This window comes from Aulonocara sp. 'chitande type north' Nkhata Bay, linkage group LG5, assembly GCF_057382095.1.
Source record: "Aulonocara sp. 'chitande type north' Nkhata Bay isolate Kocher_YH1m ecotype deep benthic linkage group LG5, A_spYH_male_GT1.1, whole genome shotgun sequence".
Taxonomy (NCBI): Eukaryota; Metazoa; Chordata; class Actinopteri; order Cichliformes; family Cichlidae; genus Aulonocara; species Aulonocara sp. 'chitande type north' Nkhata Bay.
Genome location: NC_141348.1, coordinates 2,831,421 through 2,855,639, shown reverse-complemented (window position 1 = coordinate 2,855,639; position 24,219 = coordinate 2,831,421). Strand labels below are relative to the sequence as shown.

At 39.9% G+C, this 24,219-nt stretch overlaps 3 protein-coding genes and 1 pseudogene across 9 annotated transcripts in view; 2 read left to right on the top strand and 2 right to left on the bottom strand.

Moving 5' to 3' along the window:
- The window catches only part of LOC147329671 (protein NLRC3-like), a 121,510-nt gene that overhangs the window by 20,803 nt on the left and 76,488 nt on the right, over window positions 1-24,219 (bottom strand). For 4 of the 6 annotated variants that reach the window (XM_086290985.1, XM_086290989.1, XM_086290990.1 and 1 more), the window contains 2 exons: window positions 7,956-8,129; window positions 5,800-7,280 (listed from right to left, as the gene is read on the bottom strand). The exons of 1 other annotated variant lie outside the window; for it this stretch is intronic. In XM_086290985.1, the coding sequence (XP_086147111.1) occupies window positions 7,271-7,280; window positions 7,956-8,129 (184 nt within the window). In that variant the 3' untranslated portion in view covers window positions 5,800-7,270. Of the gene's footprint in view, window positions 1-5,799; window positions 7,281-7,955; window positions 8,130-24,219 lie in introns of those variants that run through there. One more of the 6 variants, XM_086290987.1, reaches the window with a different exon arrangement.
- LOC147329672 (protein TANC1-like) overlaps window positions 8,146-24,219 on the bottom strand; it is a 47,570-nt pseudogene continuing 31,496 nt past the window's right edge. The window contains exons 11-20 of the transcript XR_015128986.1: window positions 19,986-20,171; window positions 19,271-19,349; window positions 17,093-17,207; window positions 15,420-15,590; window positions 15,107-15,255; window positions 14,647-14,787; window positions 9,122-9,247; window positions 8,872-9,005; window positions 8,600-8,765; window positions 8,146-8,412 (exon numbers count right to left, since the gene is read on the bottom strand). The product of XR_015128986.1 is annotated as a protein TANC1-like (transcript). The remainder of the gene's footprint in view (window positions 8,413-8,599; window positions 8,766-8,871; window positions 9,006-9,121; window positions 9,248-14,646; window positions 14,788-15,106; window positions 15,256-15,419; window positions 15,591-17,092; window positions 17,208-19,270; window positions 19,350-19,985; window positions 20,172-24,219) is intronic.
- Window positions 10,770-12,807, top strand: LOC147329676 (uncharacterized). Its single transcript, XM_086290839.1, has 4 exons — window positions 10,770-10,905; window positions 11,353-11,489; window positions 11,719-11,933; window positions 12,640-12,807. The coding sequence occupies exons 1-4, from the start codon at window positions 10,784-10,786 to the stop codon at window positions 12,805-12,807; spliced, it is 642 nt and encodes a 213-aa protein (XP_086146965.1). The 5' UTR covers window positions 10,770-10,783.
- Window positions 21,390-23,248, top strand: LOC147329675 (uncharacterized). Its single transcript, XM_086291012.1, has one exon. It carries the CDS (start codon window positions 21,727-21,729, stop codon window positions 22,942-22,944), a length of 1,218 nt encoding a protein of 405 aa, XP_086147138.1. The 5' UTR covers window positions 21,390-21,726; the 3' UTR covers window positions 22,945-23,248.

Genomic DNA, 24,219 nt, shown 5'->3' with positions numbered 1-24,219 from the left:
CTAACAGAGTTCTGTCATGTTCTCATGACAAAGTGCCAAACTGGCCTCAGTCGTGATTTTCTTTCTTCCATCTTCTCTCTTTTTGTTGTTTTGTTTGAAGCATTTGTTTAATTGTTGTTTTTTATTGTGTGGAAAGAATTTTTCTGAAAATATAGATATAGAGAAATGATATTATATATAGTTCTATATAAAATGTGTACAAAGGAGAAAGTATATAAAAGGGTTTTCTCAGTGGGGGATCTATGCATGAATTATTTTTAAAGACGCGGGGAAAAGGACACTGTACCTGTCGATGCACGTTTCCCAAAATCTAAACGAGTCATATCGCTCCATGTTTGCTACTTTTGGTTTTAGGTTTTCTCCCGCAGAGTAAGAGCATCGCAGGAGCATCGCAGGAGCATCGCAGGAGCATCGCAGGAGCTCCTGAAGTCAAACGACGCCTCCCAGCACTCATTTATTAAAACGGAGTCGATGCCAAAAGTCTTAAACGTTAGAATCAAAGCAACAGCTGTGAACTCAGTCATGGTGTCATGTGCAGCGTCCATCTTACTGTCACTGATTTTTAATTTTAGGGTACGTGAGGTAAAGCGTCCGTCGATGTAGCTTGATTGTACAAAATTATTTTTCTACGTTATTAACAAAACAGAGCAGAGACTGATGCTGCTCCTGTCTGACCCCCTTATGTCTTGTGTGTGTGTGTGTGTGTGTGTGTGTGTGTTTGTGTGTGTGTGTGTGTGTGTGTGTGTGTGTGTGTGTGTGTAGGAGCTGCTGTCGCTGTGTGTGATATCACATCTGCATCACTCAAGGGTAGGCGGCCCCGCGTCAGACAACAATAAACAAAAAGCAGAAAAAGGCCAACAGTAAAAACTCAGACTCCAGCATGAGCTCCTTCCTGCTGCTTAACCAATCACCTTCCTCCATATCATCACTGCTCCCTCCCTCCTCCTCTCTCCATCCTACACCGCCTTTGTTATTTAACACCGACCCCCCCAAACTGATAATCAGACAAATTCCCAAACAGCTGACTTCACTGTGTCGACACCGTTCCTGACTATTTCTGACCTCAGCTCAGCTCTGCTATTATCCTCACATTAAGGGTTCGTTCACCTGCCTGCAGATGATCTGTGAGCTCGTCGGTTGTAAATTAAACTCTAAGCACACTGAGGGTAACCGGGAGGCGTTCAGGGCCTGCAGTGCAGAGCTGCAACATGAAAAAAAGGGATGGGGGCTCAGATCTCCTGAACAGGGTGGAAACAACACGGTGGGTTTGTGCTGTTTGTGATTCCTGCTCCGTCACTCTGGTGGAGACCACTGCAGCTCAGCAGCGCTCCCTGCTGATCCTCTGATGAAGATGTCAACAGTATGTAAACTGAGCTGATGTGCTGCTGTTTGAGCCCACGTGGTAGCGTACGTCCAGTATGGGAGAACTTAGTCACCGGTGCTGTCTTTGCTTGTGCTCTAGCTTTAGCCTGTTTGATTGTTTGTTTTCTATTTTATTACTGCCTAAAAGGGGAGGTGGGGGAAACACATGCCTGACTTCTCCTGTCAGAGGTTTTGTAAGCTCAGTGGAAGGGAAACGTGCACAATGTAAATCATAAAACAACTGAGTGGGGCTGTGCTGCAGGTGGATCAGTGCTGTGGACAGTAGCTGTGGAAAAGAGACTGGACAAAGACTCTCAGCCTTAAATACAGGACAGAGGATGATCCGATCATCTTTCAGCTAACAGTGTCGAGCAGAAGGACGGCCGGCTGATGCGTCCGTACGAACCCTTTTGTACTCACTCCTGTGTATAAGGAGGTGGCGAGGGGTTGTGTAGTTAACCTCAGTGATAGGTTTGTAGCATAAACCTATTCGTTGGAACGTTAAGGACAATTTAATTACATAGCAAAGCAAGACATGAGTAGGCAAAGTTCTTCATGTTTCCCGTGCACGGGAGAGAACCGGACAAACGCCGTTCCTTCGCTTCACCCCAGTTGCTCTCGTCCGCTCCCCCGTAACACTGCTCTTTTATTGAGGTTACATGAATATACATATGACGTTCATTAACATATGACGTCTGCATACAAACAAAGAGTACGTTGCCTGTGCGTGCGTGCGTGCGTGTGTGTGTGTGTGTGTGTGTGTGTGTGTGTGTGTGTGTGGTGGGGGGGGTCAGAGTGTGACCCCATAAAGACTTCCCTAAACCTGCTGGTCTGGAAGTCCAGCAGTTCATCTAAACAAAAGGCACTTAGCCTAAATCAGATATAGATACATTTATCCTAAATGAACAGAGGGAGTGACTTTAAGTCTGATTTCAGACTATGTCAGTATTAGTTAAGCCAAGAGTCGGCAAAAGCTTTATGGCCCGGAAAGTTCTAATTCCCACAACATATTGTTGGATTAGTAAGCAAAACTTTTCTGTGATGAAGATTTTTGGGGTTGTTGTTTTAGTGATGGGTTCATTCTGTCAGTTAGCTTTGGCTTGTTTTCTTATTTCAATAGAGGGAGTTTTACTAAACATGGACATGTCGAGGAGCGGCTCATTATTTCTGTAACAGTGCACTTAGAGAAAACTGTCAGGTGTCGCCCCCTTTGGTGATGATGTTTTGTGCTCTGATGAGCTAATAATCAGCTCTCTTTTCCTCCTTCTTTGTTCTAAGCAGGCCTGCAAGATTGAATTAACAGCGCTGTAAAACATTGTTGTGAGAGCAAATATAAGGTGAGCTTTTCCAGATTACAATGGGCTGAGGGAAAGGTCACCTGTGGGAACCTGCCAGTTCCTGTCTAAAAGGATTGCAGCGAGTCAATCCAGTCCAAGATCATAAAGAACTCTTTTTCTAAAAACAAAAGAAAGAACAAATAAATGAGCTCATATTGATGAGGGTGGAGACTCTGATGCTTTGTGCGTGAGGCTCCACTTGTCTGCTGTGCAGCCGTGACAAAGACTGGACCAGCGTTAGGATGAGTAGATGTTGACAAACAATTCACGACGCCGGTAAGAAAAGGGTGGATGCTTTGCTTTGCTTTTGGCAGGAGCACAAGAGAGAGAGAGGGAGACCGAAAGGTTCACATGAGAGTGGAGCTGCAGACTCCACCCTTGGGCGGCTAATTTTGGGTTGCTGATGTTTGCTTTAAGAAAATGTTGTTTTATTGACTGGGTTTAGATGATGGTGTCACATTATATTGTTGGGAAAATGCCAAATGCTGAAGGGGAGAAAATGTTTGATATTACTGATGTTACCATTAACCAAAGCAGGCCACTGTAGAAGTCAATGACATTTTATAGAAGGAAAACAGAACCAAAGCCAAATGTAGGAGTTATATAGGGGATTGGTGGACTTGTCACATTCCAAATCCAGTTATGGAACAACAAACACTGGTCCAAGGGAAAGGGCAGGTGATACGAGGTGGTGCTGGAGGGAAACGAGCAAAGTAAAGACAGCAAACCTATTTTGGTTCGATTTGATAAAGTCAAATTAAAAGAAGTACCATGACACTCAGAGGATCAACGTGAAACTAAAACATACGCACATTTTGTATGAAGCACATGACTGATAACTGTTGTGTTTTAAGTTTAGTTTCTTATAGCACAGAGTGGATCACAGTGAGGGAAGGACAGGGGGGGAACTGAGTTTAAATGTGAAGTTGATGCTAATATACAGGTTTTGTTTCTAGGTCGTTCTGGGGATGCAGGCTCTGGGTGGAGCCAGGAGCTGAAAAGATCGAACATGATAATTAAACTGATTTTATTATTTAAACACAGGTTTGCAGGCCCGGAGCAAATATACTCGAGAGGAGAATCGCTGAGGTTTCCTGAGAAATGATCTGATGAACCTTTTTCTTTTAATTTTCTAGTTGTGGTTTTGTTTGACACATGAAGATGTGTCAAAAGGGGGAGTTTTAGGTCTAATTTGAAACAATGGATTATATGATCGATGATGCAATTCTACACTGCAATCATCGAGTCCATCCTCACCTCCTCCATCACCGTGTGGTACGCTGGAGCCACTATCAGGGACAAACAGAGACTGCAGCATGTTGTGCGCTCTGCTGAGAAGGTGATTGGCTGCAGACTCCCATCTCTGCAGGACCTGTACGCCTCCAGGACACTGGGGCGTGCAGCTCAGTCACAGCTGACCCTTCTCACCCTGGACACAGTCTGTTTGACCTGCTCCCCTCAGGCAGGAGGCTCCGGTCCATTCGCACCAGAACCTCTCGCCATAAGAACAGTTTCTTCCCCTCTGCTGTTGGACACATGAACAATAACCGTATGACTGTTCCCACCACTACCACGTGACCCTACGCTGTGCTCACTGCATCATTCCATGTTTGGCCCTGATCACCACCTGCACTCATGTATATATCTATCTACTTAGCACTTTTAATCCTTATTTTTATTTTTATTTAAGTGTTATATGACAGTATGTTTGCACTGAAGCACCGCAGCAATTTCCTAATGTTGTAAACCTGCTCAACATTTGGCAATAAAACCGTTTTTGATTCTGATTACTGTCAGCATTTTAATCGCTAGTTTAAAGGCTGCAGCTGTTGCTCTAACATAAATGTAACAGGCCTCAGTGCTGGTTCTAATAGTCTGAGCTGCTTCCAGCTTTATTTGTGAAGAGCACAGCAGCTTACAAAACACGTAGCTAGCTCGTACAGCTGCGACGTTAAACTTTCATGAGCTAAGATGACCTTAAAATAACGGGGCTACGTGTGGTGATGCTAGCGTTAGCCACGTTAGCGCGTTAACTTCACAGGTGGTCAGACTGAGTAAACAGGCACTAAGTCAGAGGTTGGGCTCTCCGTTTCGCTGCAGGATCCCTTCATTCATGCAATTTATGCAGTTTATTAAAGTGCAATTGGAAAAAGGATTTTGAAATGCAGTTTTTAAAAGCATTTCAAAAATCAGTTTATTAAATGGGAATTCAAAAATGAATTTACAAATGCAGAATTTATTCTATAATTCATTACTTAAGCACAGAATTCTTTATTTCGATGCGCGTGGCTCTTGTGGTCCTCCATACAGGAGTGAGAACGTGTTGGCATTTGGGTCCTCCTTCCCCTCATCATAGTCTGCCACGCAGGCCGTGACAGAAAAGCCCACTAAAAGAATGCCCACCAGACCAAAGCAATGGTTTTGACTTGATCAGCATTAACCCCGCCCCCTGACTTTGATGGGTGAAGCTGACAAATAAAATGTATTTATGAACAGCGATGCAGGGCCAGGAGTAGCAACGTGAATTAAATAAATACATCATTAAATAATTCATTAAATGTGTCAGTAAAATAATCAAAATAGAAAACAAACCAATAATTGATTAAATATGTAATTAACTAATTTGAATTGTATATAAACAAATATTGAAAAATTTTAAATGAAATTAATGGATAATTCATTATTAATATATATCTTTAATTGATTATGTAGATTTTTTAAATTAATTACTGAAATAGTTCATTCATTAGTGATGCATTTATTTAATGCAACCATAAAATTATTGCTAGTTTAAGTAAAATCAATTTAAGACATCAATATTAAAGGTTAACTTATGATAATGAATACATGCAACTATAACTGATGACATAAAAATGAGGATTTCTTAAGCTGAAGCCAAAGTGCTGACTCATTTGTCATGTTACTCTCAAATGTTTTCCCTAATAACAAGAACATAATTACACTTTAGCCACAAGAGGGCAGCAGCATTAATACAAGTCACATGTATATAAAGGTACAGTGATTATATTACAGTGATTTTGACAAAAACAAAACAGTTGATGGCAGTGTGTTTTTCCATGACAGAATAATTACGCACACCCCACTTTGCAGTTATTTATTTGTAAAAAATGTTTGGAATCATGTATGATTTCCGTTCCACTTTGTGTTGGTCTTTCACGTGGAATTCCAATAAAACTGATTCATGTTTGTGCTGTAATGTGACAAAATGTGGGAAAGTTCAAGGGGGCCAACACTCGGACCGGCGGCCGCCTCGGGTCTCTGCTCCTCCCGCCTCCCCTTTCCCTCATCCACCTGCTGCCTCTGTGCAAGCTCCGCCATAGCCACCACCAAACAACTGAGTTATTTCTACACATCGACCAGCATCCGGCCAATCCACCACCTTCCATCGTTTATACCGTTACAAAATCATAAAAAAACATCATCGGCCCAGAAAAACGAAAAATCACCATCAGTATGCCCGATGGCCAGTCCAGCTATGGTCGTGCCATCAGTTAACCCTTCACGTGGCAGCTGTGACACGCGTGCCCAGGGTTGCCGACCCCTGCTCTAAAGCATCTGATTTGGATTCCTGAGATCAAATATATTTTCCTTTGGCTTTGTTTTCTTCACATTTGTGGCTTTAATGTAGTGTTACATCCTGTTTGTTTGCTTCCATCTGTATACATGTCCAGATTCACTGTTATGTTTCTATTCTTACATTGCTGTGTGATCACTGTTCCCTCTGCTGACTGATGTGACCTTTTGTATCTCACACTGATACTTGTCATATTTGTATCTGCGCCTAAAAGATAAAAAGTTTTCCATGCTAAAACACAGCTCCACCTCCTGCAGTTCTCCCTCTGAACCACTAGATGTCTCTGTTATCTAAATGAAGACGTGCAGCACAGCAACCACAGCAGCGCTCAGATCACACGTGTCCTGTTATTATGTATAAAAGCATGAAACAGGTGAGACAGGTGGGATCAATATTAATGTTGTGGAAATATATGAAAAAGCAACAGAAGAGTGAAAACATTTCGTGTTTCTAGAAAGATCTTTCAGCTCACAGCTGCTCACAGACTGTATTTACAAGTGACAAACTGCAACTCTACAGTACATCTACAGTATATATCAAATATATTCTGTATTCAAATCTATTGAGTGATGTTTGAAAGTCTTTCCAGGTGAGTTTGATCCAGGAGGGTCTGAAGCCAGAGTCAGACAGAGACTGTGCAGAGACTGTAGAAGGACAGAGCAGCAGCAGAGCAGTCCAGATACACTGATGATCCTCTGTCAGATCCAGAGGGACACACAGGGATGATGCTGGACTCTACATTGTGTCTGACAGTGGAGCTGTTCTCAGAGCAGTTCACTCTGCAGCACTGACAGTCATCTGCACTTCTTCTCATTCCTCTGTCAGTCACTGCTGGATGAAGCTCTCCTCTCCACCTCCCAGTAACATGGCCCAGTCAGAGCGTCTCTACACACAAGCTGCTGCTGCTTCAACCTCTCTGGATCATCAGGACACAGCTCCTCCTCTCTCAGCACACACACCGTCCTGTTTACCATCATCACCTCCACCTGCAGAGAGAAGAAGGAAGAGCAGAGGAGATAAACGAGTGTTTCCAGAGACTCTTCATCAGCTGTCAGTCAGTGATGCAGCACATCCAGTATAAAGAGCAGCAGGGACTTCAGTGCTGGGACTGTACTAGGACTCATTGTTGCTTCACTTTTTCTAATCTTTGGATTTTTATTGAAGTTGATGAAAATGTTTTTCCCTCCTAGTTTGAGTTTGGACTTTCATTCATTAGAAGAACCTTGGTGTGTCCACTCTGAGCTCTGTAGGAACCCCAACAACAAGCCCAACAATCCAGATGGACGGTTCCAGCTGTTAACTGGAGGAATTCCATCCAAACATCTGCTCTCACTAAATTCTTCCTCACCTACAGACTGTGTTCTTCACTGCTTTAAACTTGGAAACGAATGCAGTCATTGGTCTGCGTGCTGCTTTGTTCAGAGAGCTGATTGGCTGTTGACAGTGTTTGATCAGAGCGTGTCAGCCGTTACCATGGTGACCATAAAGGTCAGAAACAGGAAGTGTTTGTGTCCAATCCTGAAGCCTGTCACCATTCTCCTCTCACAGCTTCACTGAGAAGCTGCAGCTTTACAGGAAACACTGGATCTTTGTTTCATACTGACTGTGTTTAGTACAATACTGCTGACAGCACCACCCACTCACTCCATCACTCTACTTACAGCAGAGTCTCCAGTCTGTAGTCTGGACTCTGCTGAAGATCAGACAGCTGCTTCACATCTGGATCCTTCAGGTTGTTCCAGCTCAGGTCCAGCTCTCTCAGATGGGAGGGGTTGGACTTCAGTGCTGCTGCCAGATAATCACAGCTGATCTCTGACAAACCACAGCCCCACAATCTGTATAAAGAATGAAAGATGTAAGTTTATTAGACAAAGTGTGAGCTTGAAATCATTCAGTGTTTCATCATCTGTTCAGAGCTGAAGAAGGTTCAGAATGTAGAAGTTTAGAAAATGGAAACTCCAAACAGCTGAAGCCAACAGGAAGCAGCTTCAAACAAACACAACTCTGACAGCCTCAGGACCAATTTGTTCATTGCCAGCGACAATGTCCTGCACATGTTCATCCAGCGCACTGTCAGTCAGTTCCGCATACATTGATGCACGGGTGAAATGATACTGTCTGAAATCAGACAAAAAGAACACGAGTATTTTATCACTGCCATAACAACACACATCATTACTTGACTAGTTAGTGCACATTCAAATATACTAATTTTTACAATTTCACAATACCATTTAATTTGAATAAACAGTGGGTGTGTGTCACAAAAGAACTGAAAGTCACACTGGTTTCAAAAGTCACTGACCGCAGACGTCTTCGAATTGTACGAAGTGAAACATTCAAAATATCAGCCATCTGAGGTGCAGTGAATCCACATGACTTCAGGAATGAAAGCTGTTCCCGAGTGATAAGGTAAAGGGATCTGCCTCTACCTCTGTTGAAAACCACTGGTGCCTGGTATCCAAAAGAGCCTGAAAATATATAAGCGTTTGGTGTATTTGGAAAATAGGTTAAGACAGAGTCATAATTTATTTCACACTTTTGATCAGTCAAGGAATCGACACAATATGTGCTTACCTTGTTGGCCATGCTGAGTAGACAGTTCGACCTCCTGAATCAATTCAGCCAAGTCACGCAGAAGTTGATCTGCTGCAGTTACACTGATCAGTCTTCCTCTTGCCCACCGAAGGCTTCTCTGCATTGTCTCCAACCTCAAAGACATCAAAAAATTACTTCTTAATTCATGTTATATTTTCAGGCCATATTCCCCTTAAACATTTTATGCAAGTTAAAATGTTAAATGTTTTCCATCATGCTTTCATCATACCTCCTTAACGCTAACTGTAGCACATCTGGCCCAACATCGTCCATCAGCAGCCGCCGTGTACACTCATTATGAATGTTCTTGCACCTTGAGATGAAAATCCTCCAGGCCATACTTTGTACTGTGATTCTACAAAGACAAAAATTTAAATTATTGCTTTCAACAGGTTTATATATTTAAATAAATCAAAAAATTTCATGTTAGTCTTCTGAAAATTGTGACTGAGCACTTTTGGAAACACTCTGTCATCACTAAGTATTGGGACTGTGAACAGTTACAGAATGCATCTGAAATAAATGTCACATTCTAACAGGTTATAGTTCTGTTAATAGAGCTTTTGAATCTACGTTTCATACATATTCCTATCTTTAATAGCAGTATGTCAACGATGTCAACCAATATTTTCATATTTCAAACACACACCCAAGTTAAAAATTTGAATCTCCGCATCTTCTACTCAGCAGATCTGAAAAATCATTTTTGATAATGTTCCGATTCCATTGTCAAATGTTCCCATCCATGTTATTCATCTTTGTTTATTTTAAATGCTGTCATTAGTTTTTTTTTTCCAACTACTTACCAAAATGAACATGGTCTACATTGTTTTGCTCACTTAAATAAAACGACATTTTTGTATTGTACCCTGGGTTCATGAAGACCATGCTGTCTTTTAACTTTATTATTTCTTTTCTGCATATACTGACTGTTCTTTATTCATTTCTCTACTTTCTCCTCTCTTCTTCTTCAGTCAAGTTTAACGGCAGCTTGCATCCACTTTCTCCTCTCAATTCCGCTGAGATTAATTCCGGCTCTACTGTACAAGACTTGTGAATGGTTACCTGGAGGGATGTACCACTGTGAGAGGGGTGATACGGAACAGTCCAGGTGATCGCTGCTTTAATTTACCGGTCAGATATACCTAAATTGCACGTCGACATAGCTAGTGAACTGTAACTAGACCATAAATCAGTGATAACAAAAGAACATTCAATCTACTTTCTCCGGTACTTTATAGAAAAAAATCAACATCAATTCAATGTCGTCTTGCTATCTGGGATGGCAGTGCAGTACCGTGTAGCCTAATCCGGCTAATGTAACAAGTGATATAAAACCGTATTTTAAATAATATAAAGTGGCTAAACGGAGTACCATATTAAAGACCTTATTAACATGCCTCACCTAAAATGGCATGTTGGCAACATTCCTAACGGACAAAGGTTAGCATGACTTGTCTGTGAAGGTTCTCAGCATGACTTTTTTTTCGCTTACTACAATACAAAGCTAACATATAACATGTGCTTAAAAGGACAAAGCAATGTTTTTGAATCATCGCTTAACTTTTAGTTAGCAAAGACGAACAATAATTGAGATTAACTAGGGTACTTACGGTGTTTTTTGTTGGCGCAGAGATTTCGCATGCATTCATCTGTATGTAGTTTGTCGCACATAGCTTGATTGAGACAACACAAATATGAGGTTGACTGTGATTGGTTAACACAAATTCTGATCACAGGTTGTGGTAAGGGGTGGATTAAAAAAAAACACAACCTTCAGTCTTGCTGATCCAATCACAAACAATGTACCTTCTCCCGCCGTACTTTGAATTTTAGGGATGCTATATATATATTTCTGCCAAGCCTTTTGGCGGACTTTTTGGGAACAGTCATGTCCGAACGGAGCGCTGCATTTCGACGGAGAGTCACTGATATCAGAGACAGAATGAATGCCCAATTTAACCGGCTACTGAATCAAGATGACAGTGAAGAGGGGACATCTCTTCTACAAAGGTGAAATGCTTTGGTGGTGGTTACTCTATTGGCAAGCTTTTAGCTTTGCGCCTTTTTTGTTTTTGCAAAAGGAAATAACTTTTACATTTTTAAATAATAAATGGCTCCTTTACTAATTATCTGTTACAATTCAACAACAAATTCTGTAATCATAAATGTCTATCCTAGATTGACGACTTCAAATGACAGTCATTTTAATCCCTGTTATGTGCATTTATGCATAAAGATTTTAGTTTATAAATGTAGCATATCCCATATTTTCAGGGAGCATTTAATTTGCGAGACAATCGAAAAATGCATGCAATAAACACCGATTGAACACTCATTCCTTACTCTGAGTGTGTTGGGTGGTTTTTTTTTCTTTTCTTTTTTTTCTTGGGGGGGGGGGGGGGGGGGGTGTCTCTGTGTGATTAGTTTCACTAAAATTATCTCATGGTCTAATGATAGCTTTGGAGTTTTCCGCCAACAGCACGGAGGTGGGCCAGTGCGCAGACCAAGAGGCGGGAGAACCAGACATCGCCAGTTAACGTTTAAGGTGTCAGTACTAAGGAATCCCACACTGACACACTACCGATCTCATAGGGGTAATCAATATTTATATTAATATTAATTATTTGGAGTGATGGGTTTGAAAAATGAGAATTACATCATGGTGTCAGTTGTTTACAAATTGTAGAATTTGGCATTAGATTTTTAGCACCTTTGTAATCTTTATTTCCTTGCACCAATAAGTTGATGTTGAGACACTACAATGTGACAATTTACCCTTTTCCGTTTTTAGGGAAAGCTAATTTGGTTTAAATTTGATTACAGATGCCACTCCTGCTACTCGTGTGGTCGTTCCTGTAAACCTAAATGCAGCTGAATTCAGGCAGGCACTACGGGACAATATTGCAGACATACCCTTGCAGTTCGATCTATGCAAAGTGAATGGACAGCGGCTCATTCTTCCTCTTGAAGAGGAGACGCCCCAAGAAATTAGAGCAAGAAACCTACTGGGTCGCTCCAATCTTTATATCCGTCCAAAGGTATTCAAATGTTCCACTCGGGTGGCTGATATGGCATAATTGTCACTATTACTGTTATTACGATTACAAGACGAACTCCCAACTCTTGAGCCACGATCACCCCCAGTGTTTTTGCAGTGTTTAAGATAGAATAACACAATTTGAAACCTGTCTCCCTTTGAGACAAAGGTCATTTGTTAATTAGATGCACTGCCTAACTACAAGAACCTTCAGGTATTACATTGACTATAACGAAACCTCCTGTATATTAGTGTCCTAGAGTAATCGAGTGGTGCAATGACAACACCCATGCAAATGTGACATCACTAGAAAGCCAATGTACTCTTGCAAGGACAGAATGAATAACTTCTTAAAAAAAAAAATACACATTGCATAAACAGTCCTTGACATATAGGTCTGACTCGGAGGACAAAATTAATTTCCTGTCTTAGCAGGGCAGGATTGCTTTGAGTAATTTTTTTTTTTTTTTATAATACAATGCTTTGCAATAATTGTTTTGCCTAACAACCTGTTTTTGACTCCAAAATAGTCATTAACGCAACTGTTCTACTATGCAGTCAGTGTAACTGATTATAAATCTACACATTGCACACCTTATTTAACACTTGTATGTATTTTAACAGAGCGAGAGGTGGACCACACATTTGAAGAGCTCCTCGTCTTTATAACTGGGGCTGACTTACTTCCACCACTGGGGTACCCACAGTCCTGCAACATAGACTTCTACGATCAGGAGTCAGGGATGCGGCGTATCCCGTACACATCAACGTGCAGCTTATCCCTGTATCTCCCAAGAGGTGTTGCAGATGAAGATCAATTCAAAGATCTTATGAATGATGCCTTAAAAGGATCCCTGGGATTTGGAAAGGTGTAGCTGCATACATGAACTGATGCTGGGAAGCTGTGGTTAAAACCTTTGGGCTTTTGGGATGAAGTTCTTATTGTAAATGTTCTTAAAGGGGATTGCTCCTGGCACTCAGGCTTCTTAAAGATTTTACATTTTAAAGGTGTTTTTACAAATGACTGTTCATTGTGTATATAGTTATATTTATAGTCCAGTTAAGACAACTAGGGTATTCATGCATCAAGCTATGCAAAATAAGTGGTGTTCAGAAAGTTTCCAGGAAATAGTTCAAATGACAATTCATCTAGAAATATTCTTTTGAAAGATTGTTGTTTATGTTCAATTATAGTACACTGCATAGAGTGGTTTTTGTTTTTTGTTTTTTTTTATTTATTTTCAAGATGTACAAGAGATGCCAGACAAACTTTGAACTAAAAGACACTGACTTTTGTAAAATAAAATATTGTAATGTCAGTTCTCATGGTGTCTTGTCTATTTAAAAATTAAATTTAAGGCTTACCTGTTACTGTCAAATACTGGTATTGGGTTCCATTGACGAGGGCTATGTAGTACAATTATGTGCTTAAGTCAAGGTAAAAGGTTAAATGAATTTACCCTCATTGTTCTCAAACCAAGAACTGAAGAATCCATCTCAACTCAGAATTAAAAGTTACGAATTAATTTTACTGGTTTCGAGAACAAAGCAGTTTTAACAAACTGACTTTAAGCTCTCGTTAACTCTGAGATTGGCACCTGGCCTTTCACTATAACCTGGTTAAAAATCAATTATGTAATTGTGGTAGAATTATGTAAGAGGCTGTAAAGCTTTTTTGTAAAAAAAAAAAAGAATCACATCAAGATAATGAACACTGGTATTAAAATTATATTTTATACATAAGGCAATAACTGTAATTACCAAAGTAAAGAAAATGATTTGTTAGACTCAGTTTGTTGGTGAACGATGCTTAAAAAGTGTGTAGCAATTTGGACAGTATATCCAGTGATTGCTTTGCTTTTTCTATGGTCACGGCTTACCTACTTTATTACAGTCATTTGGCTGTACGTGAAAATATATTTAGCTAAAGTTCCTTCTGCTTGTTTAGGTTTATCTCTGTTATAGGTTCATTCAGCCCAACCTCAGGAAACTTGTCTGCTTGCCTACTGTCATCTCTACAAGCCTAAAAACAAACAATTTTAAAAGAGGCTATACACATGACATTTTTTCTACTTAATTTACTCGTGTGTGCCATACAGAGGGAAATATCTCAATCAGAATCGCATTTATTGGAAAAGTATATGCGCAAACACATACAAGGAATTTGGTTCCATTTGAGGGCGTCTTTCAAGCACAAAAAAGTAAAACACAATCCATATATGTGTATGGACATACATAAATACACACGCACACAGGTGTATAAACTAACAATATAATACACAATCTAATTCTTTTACACAGAAATTACAGGATTACAGAATTTGAAACAATTTCCCAGCAGCAGCTCTGAGTGAATAATTGACTGTTTACAGACTTAACGTGTTTGAATTTGTCAGTTCATCAATGAAAACATGAATAACAAATTCAAAAATAGTCCAGCTGATGACAGGAGCTGACGAGTAGCCCAATTTACACCGACAAGCAGCCTCTAAGAAGGCATCCACACTGTGATTTTTCTGTGCTGATAGAAGAAATGTTAATTTAAAGAGTCTTCACATTACAACCCAAAAAAGTAAATAATAGAACTATTTCTGAATGAAATAAGCCTGTTGTTGGGCAGCATCTTTCATTCTTTCACTATTAAGAGTTTAAAACTAAAGACGACTTGAATAATTTTGACTCACATAATGAAAAGAGAGGTTTGTTTTACTTACCCTGAAGGCTCTGAGGACTGCTAATGGGTCATCAGTTGTGAGTCTCTGCAGGAGTGCTGGCCAGCAGCGACGAGCCATAGGCAGCAGTTCATTTTCCCTCTCACTCAGCACCTGAACGCACAACTCCAGCACGTCTAGTACCTAAAGACAAAGACGCACAACACACCTAACAATTATCTCTGTTTTGATCCTGATTATATGTGAGCTGAAACTAATTACTGAGGTCTTCATTGAGAGCCCAAACTCCTGAGCAGGCACGACTTCAGCACAGACTTATTTCTGTTTCACTCCTGGACCAGACTGAATGTTTTTCCTTGATGAGCATTACACCACTGAACAGTCATCCACACAGTTCTGACAGGATGAATTGTACCAACGCTGGCGGTCCTACCTTCACAAGAATGATTATTTTTGTTATTAGTCCAACAGTTGACTCTACGTAAAACTACTGATACAGTACCTTGAGTCGGAGCCTGAGGCTGGGATCAGACAGCAGATGAATGCAGCGCTCCATAACATCCTTAGTGATGCTGAGGTGGGAGGGAAGCTCTGCTTTCACATCAGGACTACCAGTATCTTCAACATCCTCACACTCAGTGGGAGGGACTTCTGCAATGGAGCACATGTACAGTTAGACTGCCAGTTTAGCAGTGAGGTTCAGATTTCTATGACTCTTAATTACAATGATCCATCTCCTCTACACTCTGAATCTAAAATAATCACCACTACAACCTATAGCTTATATTCCACTGGCCCTTAGACAGACCTATTACCTTGGTCTTCAGTGTTATAATCATCCTCTATTCCAATGCCCTCTGCCAGTTCTTTCTGTTTGCGGTAATTCAGCAGGAATTGGCGAATGCTGAGGTCTTCCTGGTCACTGGAGCTCTACCTGGAGCTGACAGACATACTGGTCCTGCAACAATTGGAAGGAAACCACCTCGCTAAAGGAAAAAAAAGACAACAATATCAAAATAGGTTTGATTACAATAAAATAAGTCAGTTAATCAAAATCAGTGTGACAGAGATGCTGATGTTTTTGAAAAGAGCCCATTAGTGACATTTAATTCCATATTTTTACCGTGACGGCTTGTAAAACTGCAAAAACTGCAAACACCTATAGTGCCGCTGTCTAAATATTATTATGAATATTAATTCTATAACAGAAAACGACTGAGCATTTAAACCATCACGATGTATTAAATGTTTCCAAAGATACTGATAATTTGATAACAAGAAAAGTTAGTTCTCCTCAAAATGCGCCTGACTAAAAGTGGGATCAACCAGTACATATAATATTCATCCTGCTACATTTAGAAAGTGGCAACAACAGTAAACATGAGTAACTCCACCGTGTGTCTATCCGGTCTTTAAGTGATGACGTGATCAATCCTACTTCTGGGCCCAAACTACTCTGCGTTTAATAAGGCTGTTGTGTTTTTAACATGTTTTAATGCTTTGTAACTTGTTCTATTTAATCTCAACAAGCCCCTTACAAAAAGTAAGCGATCACTGTCGGCCTCTCTCAGTTTTTATTACAACTATTCATTTTAAAGCTCAGTTTTTAAAACCTTACCATGTAACTACAGCCCAGGCAATGCAGCAGCACATTAATGACTAACCTGTATGTGGATGGATTATCTCAGTTGTTCTCTTGACTGAAGTTTGGTCCGTTTACAGCATCCTGCCATGCCACTGCATTTGTCCCTAACCATCGGGAACCCTCACCTTAACTCTTATCCAGTGGAAAAAAGTTCCCCTTCATCACTGTGTTAATGTTATGCTAACATAGCTGTTTCGCTAGTCACATAGCACATCACTATATACCAGCTAGCCAAACTTCAGTAACCCTACAAACATCACTGCTGCTTACTTTCCTGTCTTCATGTATGTCAGAAGTGATAGCAGAGCTGTGCCTTTTAATTTGTTTTAGAAATCCCTCAGTCAGAACCTGGTATATTATATTTAGACGGAAACTAGTGAGCTAACTCTCTGCTAACTTCTAACTTCAGACAGATTTTTAACTCTCAGTGATCATTTGACTTTGGGACCTGCAGTGTAGTTTGGGTCCAGACACGCTAATGACCAGACTTAAAGACCAAATTTCGGGTCACTTTTGCTGGTCCCAAGCCCCAATAAAGAAGCTAGCTTGAAGCTTGACATAAAAAACAATAATTGCTAAGAAAAGTGTAATTTGTAGTTCTAAATATATTCTAAATGCATTTAGATCGTTTTTACTCACTTTATGTCTCTTCCACGATGTTACGTCTCTCTCCTATGTTGGTTACAATTACATAAGCACTTAGCAGGACAGTGGAAAAACCCAGGGCCACAGTGATACTGAGAATTCCACGGTGTTCACTGTCTTCAGCAACCTTACGAGGGCCGGTTGAACGGCTACAGTCTTATCATACACGTGCAGTGTTCCTACAAGCCATAAGGTTACCTTGAGTGAGGAAGATGATGATTGAATGTCCGTCTGAGTCCATAGGTTGAGGTGCAAGCACATTTCTCCCATTCTCCACAGAGGGCAGTGGCGCATAGGTGTGACGTCACTAACACTTTAAAAGATAGAGTTTGCACAGATGTACAATCAAATCTTCTTCTATTTAAACACAAGAGACAGCAGGTCTATTTGCAGTGAGATGTAATACTCCAATGAATTTTAAACACGCTATAACATTTCACACATCGTTATGAGAGGAGCGTTTCTGAGGCAACGACAAAAGGCTGGTTTTCAAGGGGATATTTCTGAATTTTCTTTTTCGCTTTCCATCTTCTCTGCATCACAGCACAACAATTGGATTAATAAACCTGCAGCTGAATAGCAGCAAAGGGATTTCAAATATTGCTTCATCGCTAATAATTTCTGGTGTTTGTATCTAGTCATTTCTAGACAGTGCAGCCACTCCACCACTAAATATTCAATTTATGTCTGCAGCAAAATTCCAGCTTTTTTTATTCATTTTTTCCCCCCCAAGCATGACTGAGTGCAGACAAATCTACATTGTGGTCATAACTGTGTTTACTGTTGTTTACTGATTTAATCCCCTTGAATACAGATGAGCCAGGATCACAGTTTTAATGAGTGCCAGGTGGGTGCAAAAATATGTTAATTCAAGGTCATGTCAAGGGGTTAAGACTCACTGTGTTTCAGGTCAGCGGAGCCACAGCTCTGACTACTGCCACCTGTGACCCACTATGTTATTACTTTAGAAGGAAGAGGTGAGGTGATAGCAATGATTAAACATCCACTTTGTTAAAAAGAGCTGAAAGTCAAATACTGGAAAGCCACGTGTACTATTGGATTTTACTTTGCTCCAAGCAGATCTAATCTATATTTCAGAGGGAAAGATCTTACATAATGCATCACAAGTATTACTAGGATCAATGAAAAATAAAGCATAGCTGTGCTTTTTAACCATCTGTATTGAACATCTGGATCTCTGCACTGTGACATAAAATAGAAATCTTATGTAGTACATAAAATTTTTCCTTTTCTCCATCACAGATTATAGACATTCGAAAAACGTCAAACACTTAAAAACTGAAGACAATCTGTTTCGTCTCGTATTTTAAAAATGGCGTCAGGTGGTTGCTGTCAGTGCCTCTGTCAGTGCGCCCCAGGGTGGCTGTGGCTACAATGTAGCTTGCCATCACCAGTGTGTGAATGTGTGGATGACTGGATATGTAAAGCGCTTTGGGGTCCTTAAGGACTAGTAAAGCGCTATATAAATACAGGCCATTTACCATGCTGTGCACGTGATGAAATTGTATGTTTAATGATTTTTTTCCCTGCCATTATTCAGATTGAAGACTCGTGGAACACAAGTAATAACATGATTAAGTACTCACTCTAATGCGATTACTGAGTTCAGCAAAAGTAATGAGTTACCGTTAAAATACTGCATTAAAGACAAAGTAGTAATGCTTTAATGGCTAAAAATTATGATGCATGAACGCTTCCCGGCCAATGCAGCCTTGCAGTCTGCTGTATCATTTCTGTCAGACAACCTTCAAGTAACCCGTCTTAAATCTGACAGCCACCTTCTGCTTTTCCGACTTCATGCCATTTCCTGCAGCACCACATGGCTTTTTGCTTTGACTCCTCAATCACTTTCAAATGAAAACAAACTGTCCCACAGAGGGAAGGACAAACTTTTAAAAAGTCCAAAATAATCCTTTCAGGGAAAACAAAACAGGAACTACTACTCATTCTAAATCTGAGTGGGACTAGCAGCGTATAAAACCAACTGTGGAGTCGACGCTGTTGTTTTAACATAAAGCACCGAGGCAATACTGTTCCTAAAATTCAGTGGGACAATTTTTCTAAAAAAAAAGGAAAATACTGTGTGGACTGAATTCCAAGCAGAAAGCTACACGACAAGAGTAAGTAATGCTTTTACCAGAAAGTACAGCACAGGAGGACTTACAACAGCCATTAAAATGCACCCACATTTGGGTTGAGCGACCTCTGCATCAAACAGAGAGCATTACTGTGGAGAGCACAGATACAGGACTTTCCACTGCAGCATTCAATTACAGCAGTGTGGTTCAGAATGCAAAAACAGCTGGTGATAGTACAAAAGAGCCGTGTAATGCAAAAAGATTGATGAGAACATACCTGTCTCTCCCCACAGTGTGTCATGACTATCAATTTGCACAGCGTGCTCATTATTCAACGCCAGCAAGCCTCTCACAACCTGCCAAAAAAGAAACTTAGATTAATGACATGCTGTTTCAGCAGAAAAAAAAAAAAAATCAAATAAACCTTTGAGAGGTTACAGTATACAAAATGCTAATCTTAAAAAACATTAACAAAAACGCGCATTCAAATAGTTGAACTTTAAAAGGGTCTTTTCTGCATGCAGGTTGACTTCACTTGGCCCAGTTATGTTATTCTAATCCAGGCCTTGGGAGCCAATTCCAGCTAACGAGGGAGCCAAACTAAACCTTGAGTCTACGTCTCACCGGGGCAGCTGAAGGCGCTGCACTGTTATCGATTGTGAATCTACATGCAATTCTGAACAGTACTTCTGGCTTTGAGTCATATTCACAGAGAACGCTGTGTGCTCATTTTTATTTTATATATCTATAGTTCCTTCTGATCTTTAAAAAAAAATAAATCAGAAATTCTTTGTGAAGGCTGTTGTGAAACCATGCAAGAAAGAAAAGGTCTTGTCTCACTATTAAAACTGGAAAAACCAGGATCCTGTGTGGCTTAAAGTATGTTTTTTGTACATCCATGTTTTCTTTCTTTTGTAGCGAGAAACAGTACAAAAAAAAGGGCATTTATGTCTATGGATCTGGTAAAATACATGCATGTGTGTCAGTCAGACCTGTGTGTGCCCCATGCTCGAGGCTGCAATCAAAGCCTGCTGCAGAGCTTTGCTCTTCAGAGAGCAGTCCTGCTGCTGCCCCTCAGCACTCCATTCTAGCTCCAGCAGGTACTGGATAATCTCAAGGTGTCCTCGTAGGGCAGCATGGACCAGAGCACACTGGCCACTCTTATCTACATGATCAACCTGGCAAAAAGAAGATTCTTGGTTTTAATAAACAGAAACAGCAAAAACCTGTGAGGTAAATATACCGTATGCATGGTTCAGACGCATTTTTCAAATTTAAGTAATTTTTACGCACTTTCAAAGTCCATTATCAAGCTTTTCCAGTACATTACCAAAAAAAGAATGAATGTTTCAATTTGCATTACCTCAATAAGACCATGTAAAAATTGAAACAAATCATCTTAGGTCGACTTAAAAGTCCTTTGTTCTCCTTTTGTTAAAACAGAGAAAAATGCACCACACGAAAACACTGAAAAAGGAAATGGTTGATTTATATGCATATAGTGTACAAACTCAAAACACATATTTCTCTTAAAACAGAAAGATGTGCAAATGTGAACAAATCAACTTAAAGATATTCATCTCCACTTGACAAAAAACAACAACCACACAAAACAAGAAAACTGCACAAATTAATAAGTCTTTAATCATTAATAATAATTAATAATTTTTGTGACACAAAAATAGGAGACAGATGTTTGTTATTTTAACTAGTTAAGCACACATGCCCAGAGAAATGGGGGGAAAAGGGAGGAGACCACGTTTAATCGATTATAACACGAGGTCAGAAATATAAGTGCTGACATGAGTAGTGTCCACAGAAACCTCTGAATCTCAGCTAAAAACTCATGTAAACCATGTCTACAAACACCAAACAAAGCAAAGACACCAGACAGTTAAAAGAGCAGTTACTGCACCATGAATCTGTGGACAGGTAATATCCCTATTTTGATTTATGATTTTCTGGAGTTAAATGTGAACCAAAGCATATTTTCAAACGTGTTATATGCTATAAAATACTTTTAAAAATTAGGTGAGGGAAATAAAAAATCATTTTTTCTATGTTTGAGTCACAGTAACTTTGACATAGTAACATCTGCAGTAATATTTACAGCTCTGATGACATCTCACCAGCGTTAGCTTTATTTTGACACCAAGACTGTTTACACAGAGTTTGTAATTGCAGAGAAATACATTTATTTTGGTCATTTCCTTTTCAAGCAGGAAGCTCACCCTTCTTGGTATACCCTTTAGATGAATACAGAGTTTTTAATTAAATACATATTCTTTAAATAATGTTCCCTTTTAGAAAAAGTAGGATAATTAAAAAAACAAAACATTTATTATAGCTCTGTCACGCAGAAAAAAGCTGTCTTTTTTCTGTGGTCTGTTATATAACATTAGGGGTGTTCGTGGCAATTAACTTTTTAATCGACTAAGCGGGTCAAGTAAGAAACACTTAAATATTAAGTTACATTTGAAAACTGTTTAAAAAAAAACATATCCCCATTCCACATTCCAAAATGTCATGTGACAATCTGATTGGCTTAGGAGTGATGATGTCACAAGGATGTCACAAGGATGTCACAAGGATCCTTTGAAGTTTTTCTATAAATAGGGGTGAGAAACAGCAATTTTCAGTTCGTTTCTTCGCAGCCTTTGTGTTTGCAGCCTTCAAACGTTGACTACAGAAAAATTTGGAAACCTCTCAGAGTCATCGGATACAAACGCCAACATGTATCCAAGATTACGGCAACCGAGACAAAAAGATTTCGCCGCCTCTCCTTCCACGCGTGGCCGGCCAATTTCTCCAAATGGCCTCTTATCCATCCAAAGGGCATTACAGGAGAGTAGGAATGAAAACAACCATCTCCAGAACAAAATTCGACAAATTGAAGAAGAAAAACGTCACCTGGAGAAGAAGTGCTTACAGATGGAAGCACAAAACAAACACCTGGAAGAAACACTACAGCGCCAGCCCGACATCAACATTATTAATGAGGGCTGGGGGATCAAGTTTGCTCAAGCCAGAGAGCAGATTGTATCCCTCATCAAAGAAAACAAGAAAAAGAGCGCTGAAGTTAAAGAAATGTCCGAGCAGCTTCAAGGCAGGAAAGTGACGATTGATAAAATGGAGTGGGATCTGCAATACATGGACCAAATGAATCACCTGCTCCACAGAAAGCTTGATGAAGCTGAAGAAAAAAATAAAGAAGTCCTCCAACAGAAGGAACAACAGGACACAAAGCAAAAAGACCTGCAGCGCGAGCTCCAAGGCATGCAGGAAAAGTACAGAATGGTGAAGGCAGAGTTGGAACAAACATTGGTCCAAAATAAAGACCTCCTTCAAGAGAAAGAGCAACAGAAAGAAAGACTGCCAGAAGAAAAGTGCATTATCAAGGACTTTGAGAGTAAAAATCAAAAGTTGCAAGGATTCTGTGATGAACTGAAGGTCAAAACAAGTGAGCTGGAGGGAGAAAAGGAAACACTAGAAAAACGATGCTCACACATGCAGAAAAAGATTGATCACATGGCCAAAAACAACTCAGAGCTCATTAAGGGGATATTGTTGGAATTCAACAACTTGAAGCGGGAAAACACAGAAATGCAGGCCCAAAAGCAAAAACAAGACAAAACGCATGAGGACCTGCAGTGTACGCTCCGCGATATCCAGAAAAGAAATGAGCAGCTAGAAGGCCTGCACAAAGAAGATCAAGTGAGAAATGCAGACCTGCAGAAGGCAAAGCTGACACAGGAGGCAACATCCAAAGACCTCAAAGAAAAGCTTGAAGAAACACAAGCAACATTAGAACAGGTGGAACAAACATGCAAGAAACTAGAGAGGCAAAACACAGAAACCATCGATGAGTTGAGAACCCTCATCCTGGACAAAAAGGCGCTCGTGGAAAAGTCCATGAAAAAGAAGAAAAGATTCTTCAGCTTTTTCCGGTAGAGGGACAATACTGCTTCTTCAACTGATGTAGCCTCGTCTTGCTCCACCTCTGTTCACCCCCCCAACCAGTCCCGGCAGTTGACTGCCCCCTCCTGAGCCTGGTTCTGCCGGAGGTTTCTGCCCGTTTAAAGGCAGTTTTTCCTCCCCACTGTCGCCTAGTGCTTGCTCAGAGGGGATTGTTGGGGTTTCTCTCCTCTGCCTTGTTTCTTTATTTACTTGTTAACTTTTTGCTCTTACCTCATTTAACCTTGTTTCGTTATTTACTTGTTAACTTTTTGCTCTTACCTCATTTAACCTTGTTTCGTTATTTACTTGTTAACTTTTTGCTCTTACCTCATTTAACCTTGTTTCGTTATTTACTTGTTAACTTTTTGTTCTTACCTCATTTAACCTTGTTTCGTTATTTACTTGTTAACTTTTTGTTCTTACCTCATTTAACCTTGTTTCGTTATTTACTTGCTTGTTTAACTTTTTTTTCAACTTATCTAACAAAATAAAACAGTTGAATTTATCCTTTGAGTATTGTTCATCTAATCTTTACAGAGTTTTTCCAAAACACTTTCAAACATTCAGATCTGTCTTTCATTTTCTTCTTGAAACCTCATGAACGGTGAACTAAAAACTCTGGAACATGGTTTGAAACACTGAAATTGTTTCAGCTGAAACTGGCAAAGTCATACGTGCGTGTGTGAGTGTCACAGGTGATATGGTGTCATTAGTCCGGTCATCATGTTTAGGCTCATTCACTCCAGAATTATTTAGGCCAAATCTTTAAAACAGTGTCACTGCACACACATTTCAATCACACAAACGCAGGATTAATTCTTTGCAGTATTTTATCTGATTTATTATGAGAATGTCACGCCTGATCATTTGCACCCACAACATCAAAAATGGGGGCAAAAGAGAGGAGACCACGTTTAATCGATTATAACACGAGGTCAGAAATATAAGTGCTGACATGAGTAGTGTCCACAGAAACCTCTGAATCTCAGCTAAAAACTCATGTAAACCATGTCTACAAACACCAAACAAAGCAAAGACACCAGACAGTTAAAAGAGCAGTTACTGCACCATGAATCTGTGGACAGGTAATATCCCTATTTTGATTTATGATTTTCTGGAGTTAAATGTGAACCAAAGCATATTTTCAAAGGTGTTATATGCTATAAAATACTTTTAAAAATTAGGTGAGGGAAATAAAAAATCATTTTTTCTATGTTTGAGTCACAGTAACTTTGACATAGTAACATCTGCAGTAATATTTACAGCTCT

Bases quoted from the DNA above. Each gene is read 5' to 3' on its own strand.
- LOC147329675 (XM_086291012.1), top strand. From the start codon at position 21,727: ATGTATCCAAGATTACGGCAACCGAGACAAAAAGATTTCGCCGCCTCT.
- LOC147329676 (XM_086290839.1), top strand. From the start codon at position 10,784: ATGTCCGAACGGAGCGCTGCATTTCGACGGAGAGTCACTGATATCAGA. The intron at 11,490-11,718 runs GTAATCAATATT...ATTTGATTACAG, and splicing joins ACACTACCGATCTCATAGGG to ATGCCACTCCTGCTACTCGT. The intron at 11,934-12,639 runs GTATTCAAATGT...GGGTACCCACAG, and splicing joins ATCTTTATATCCGTCCAAAG to TCCTGCAACATAGACTTCTA.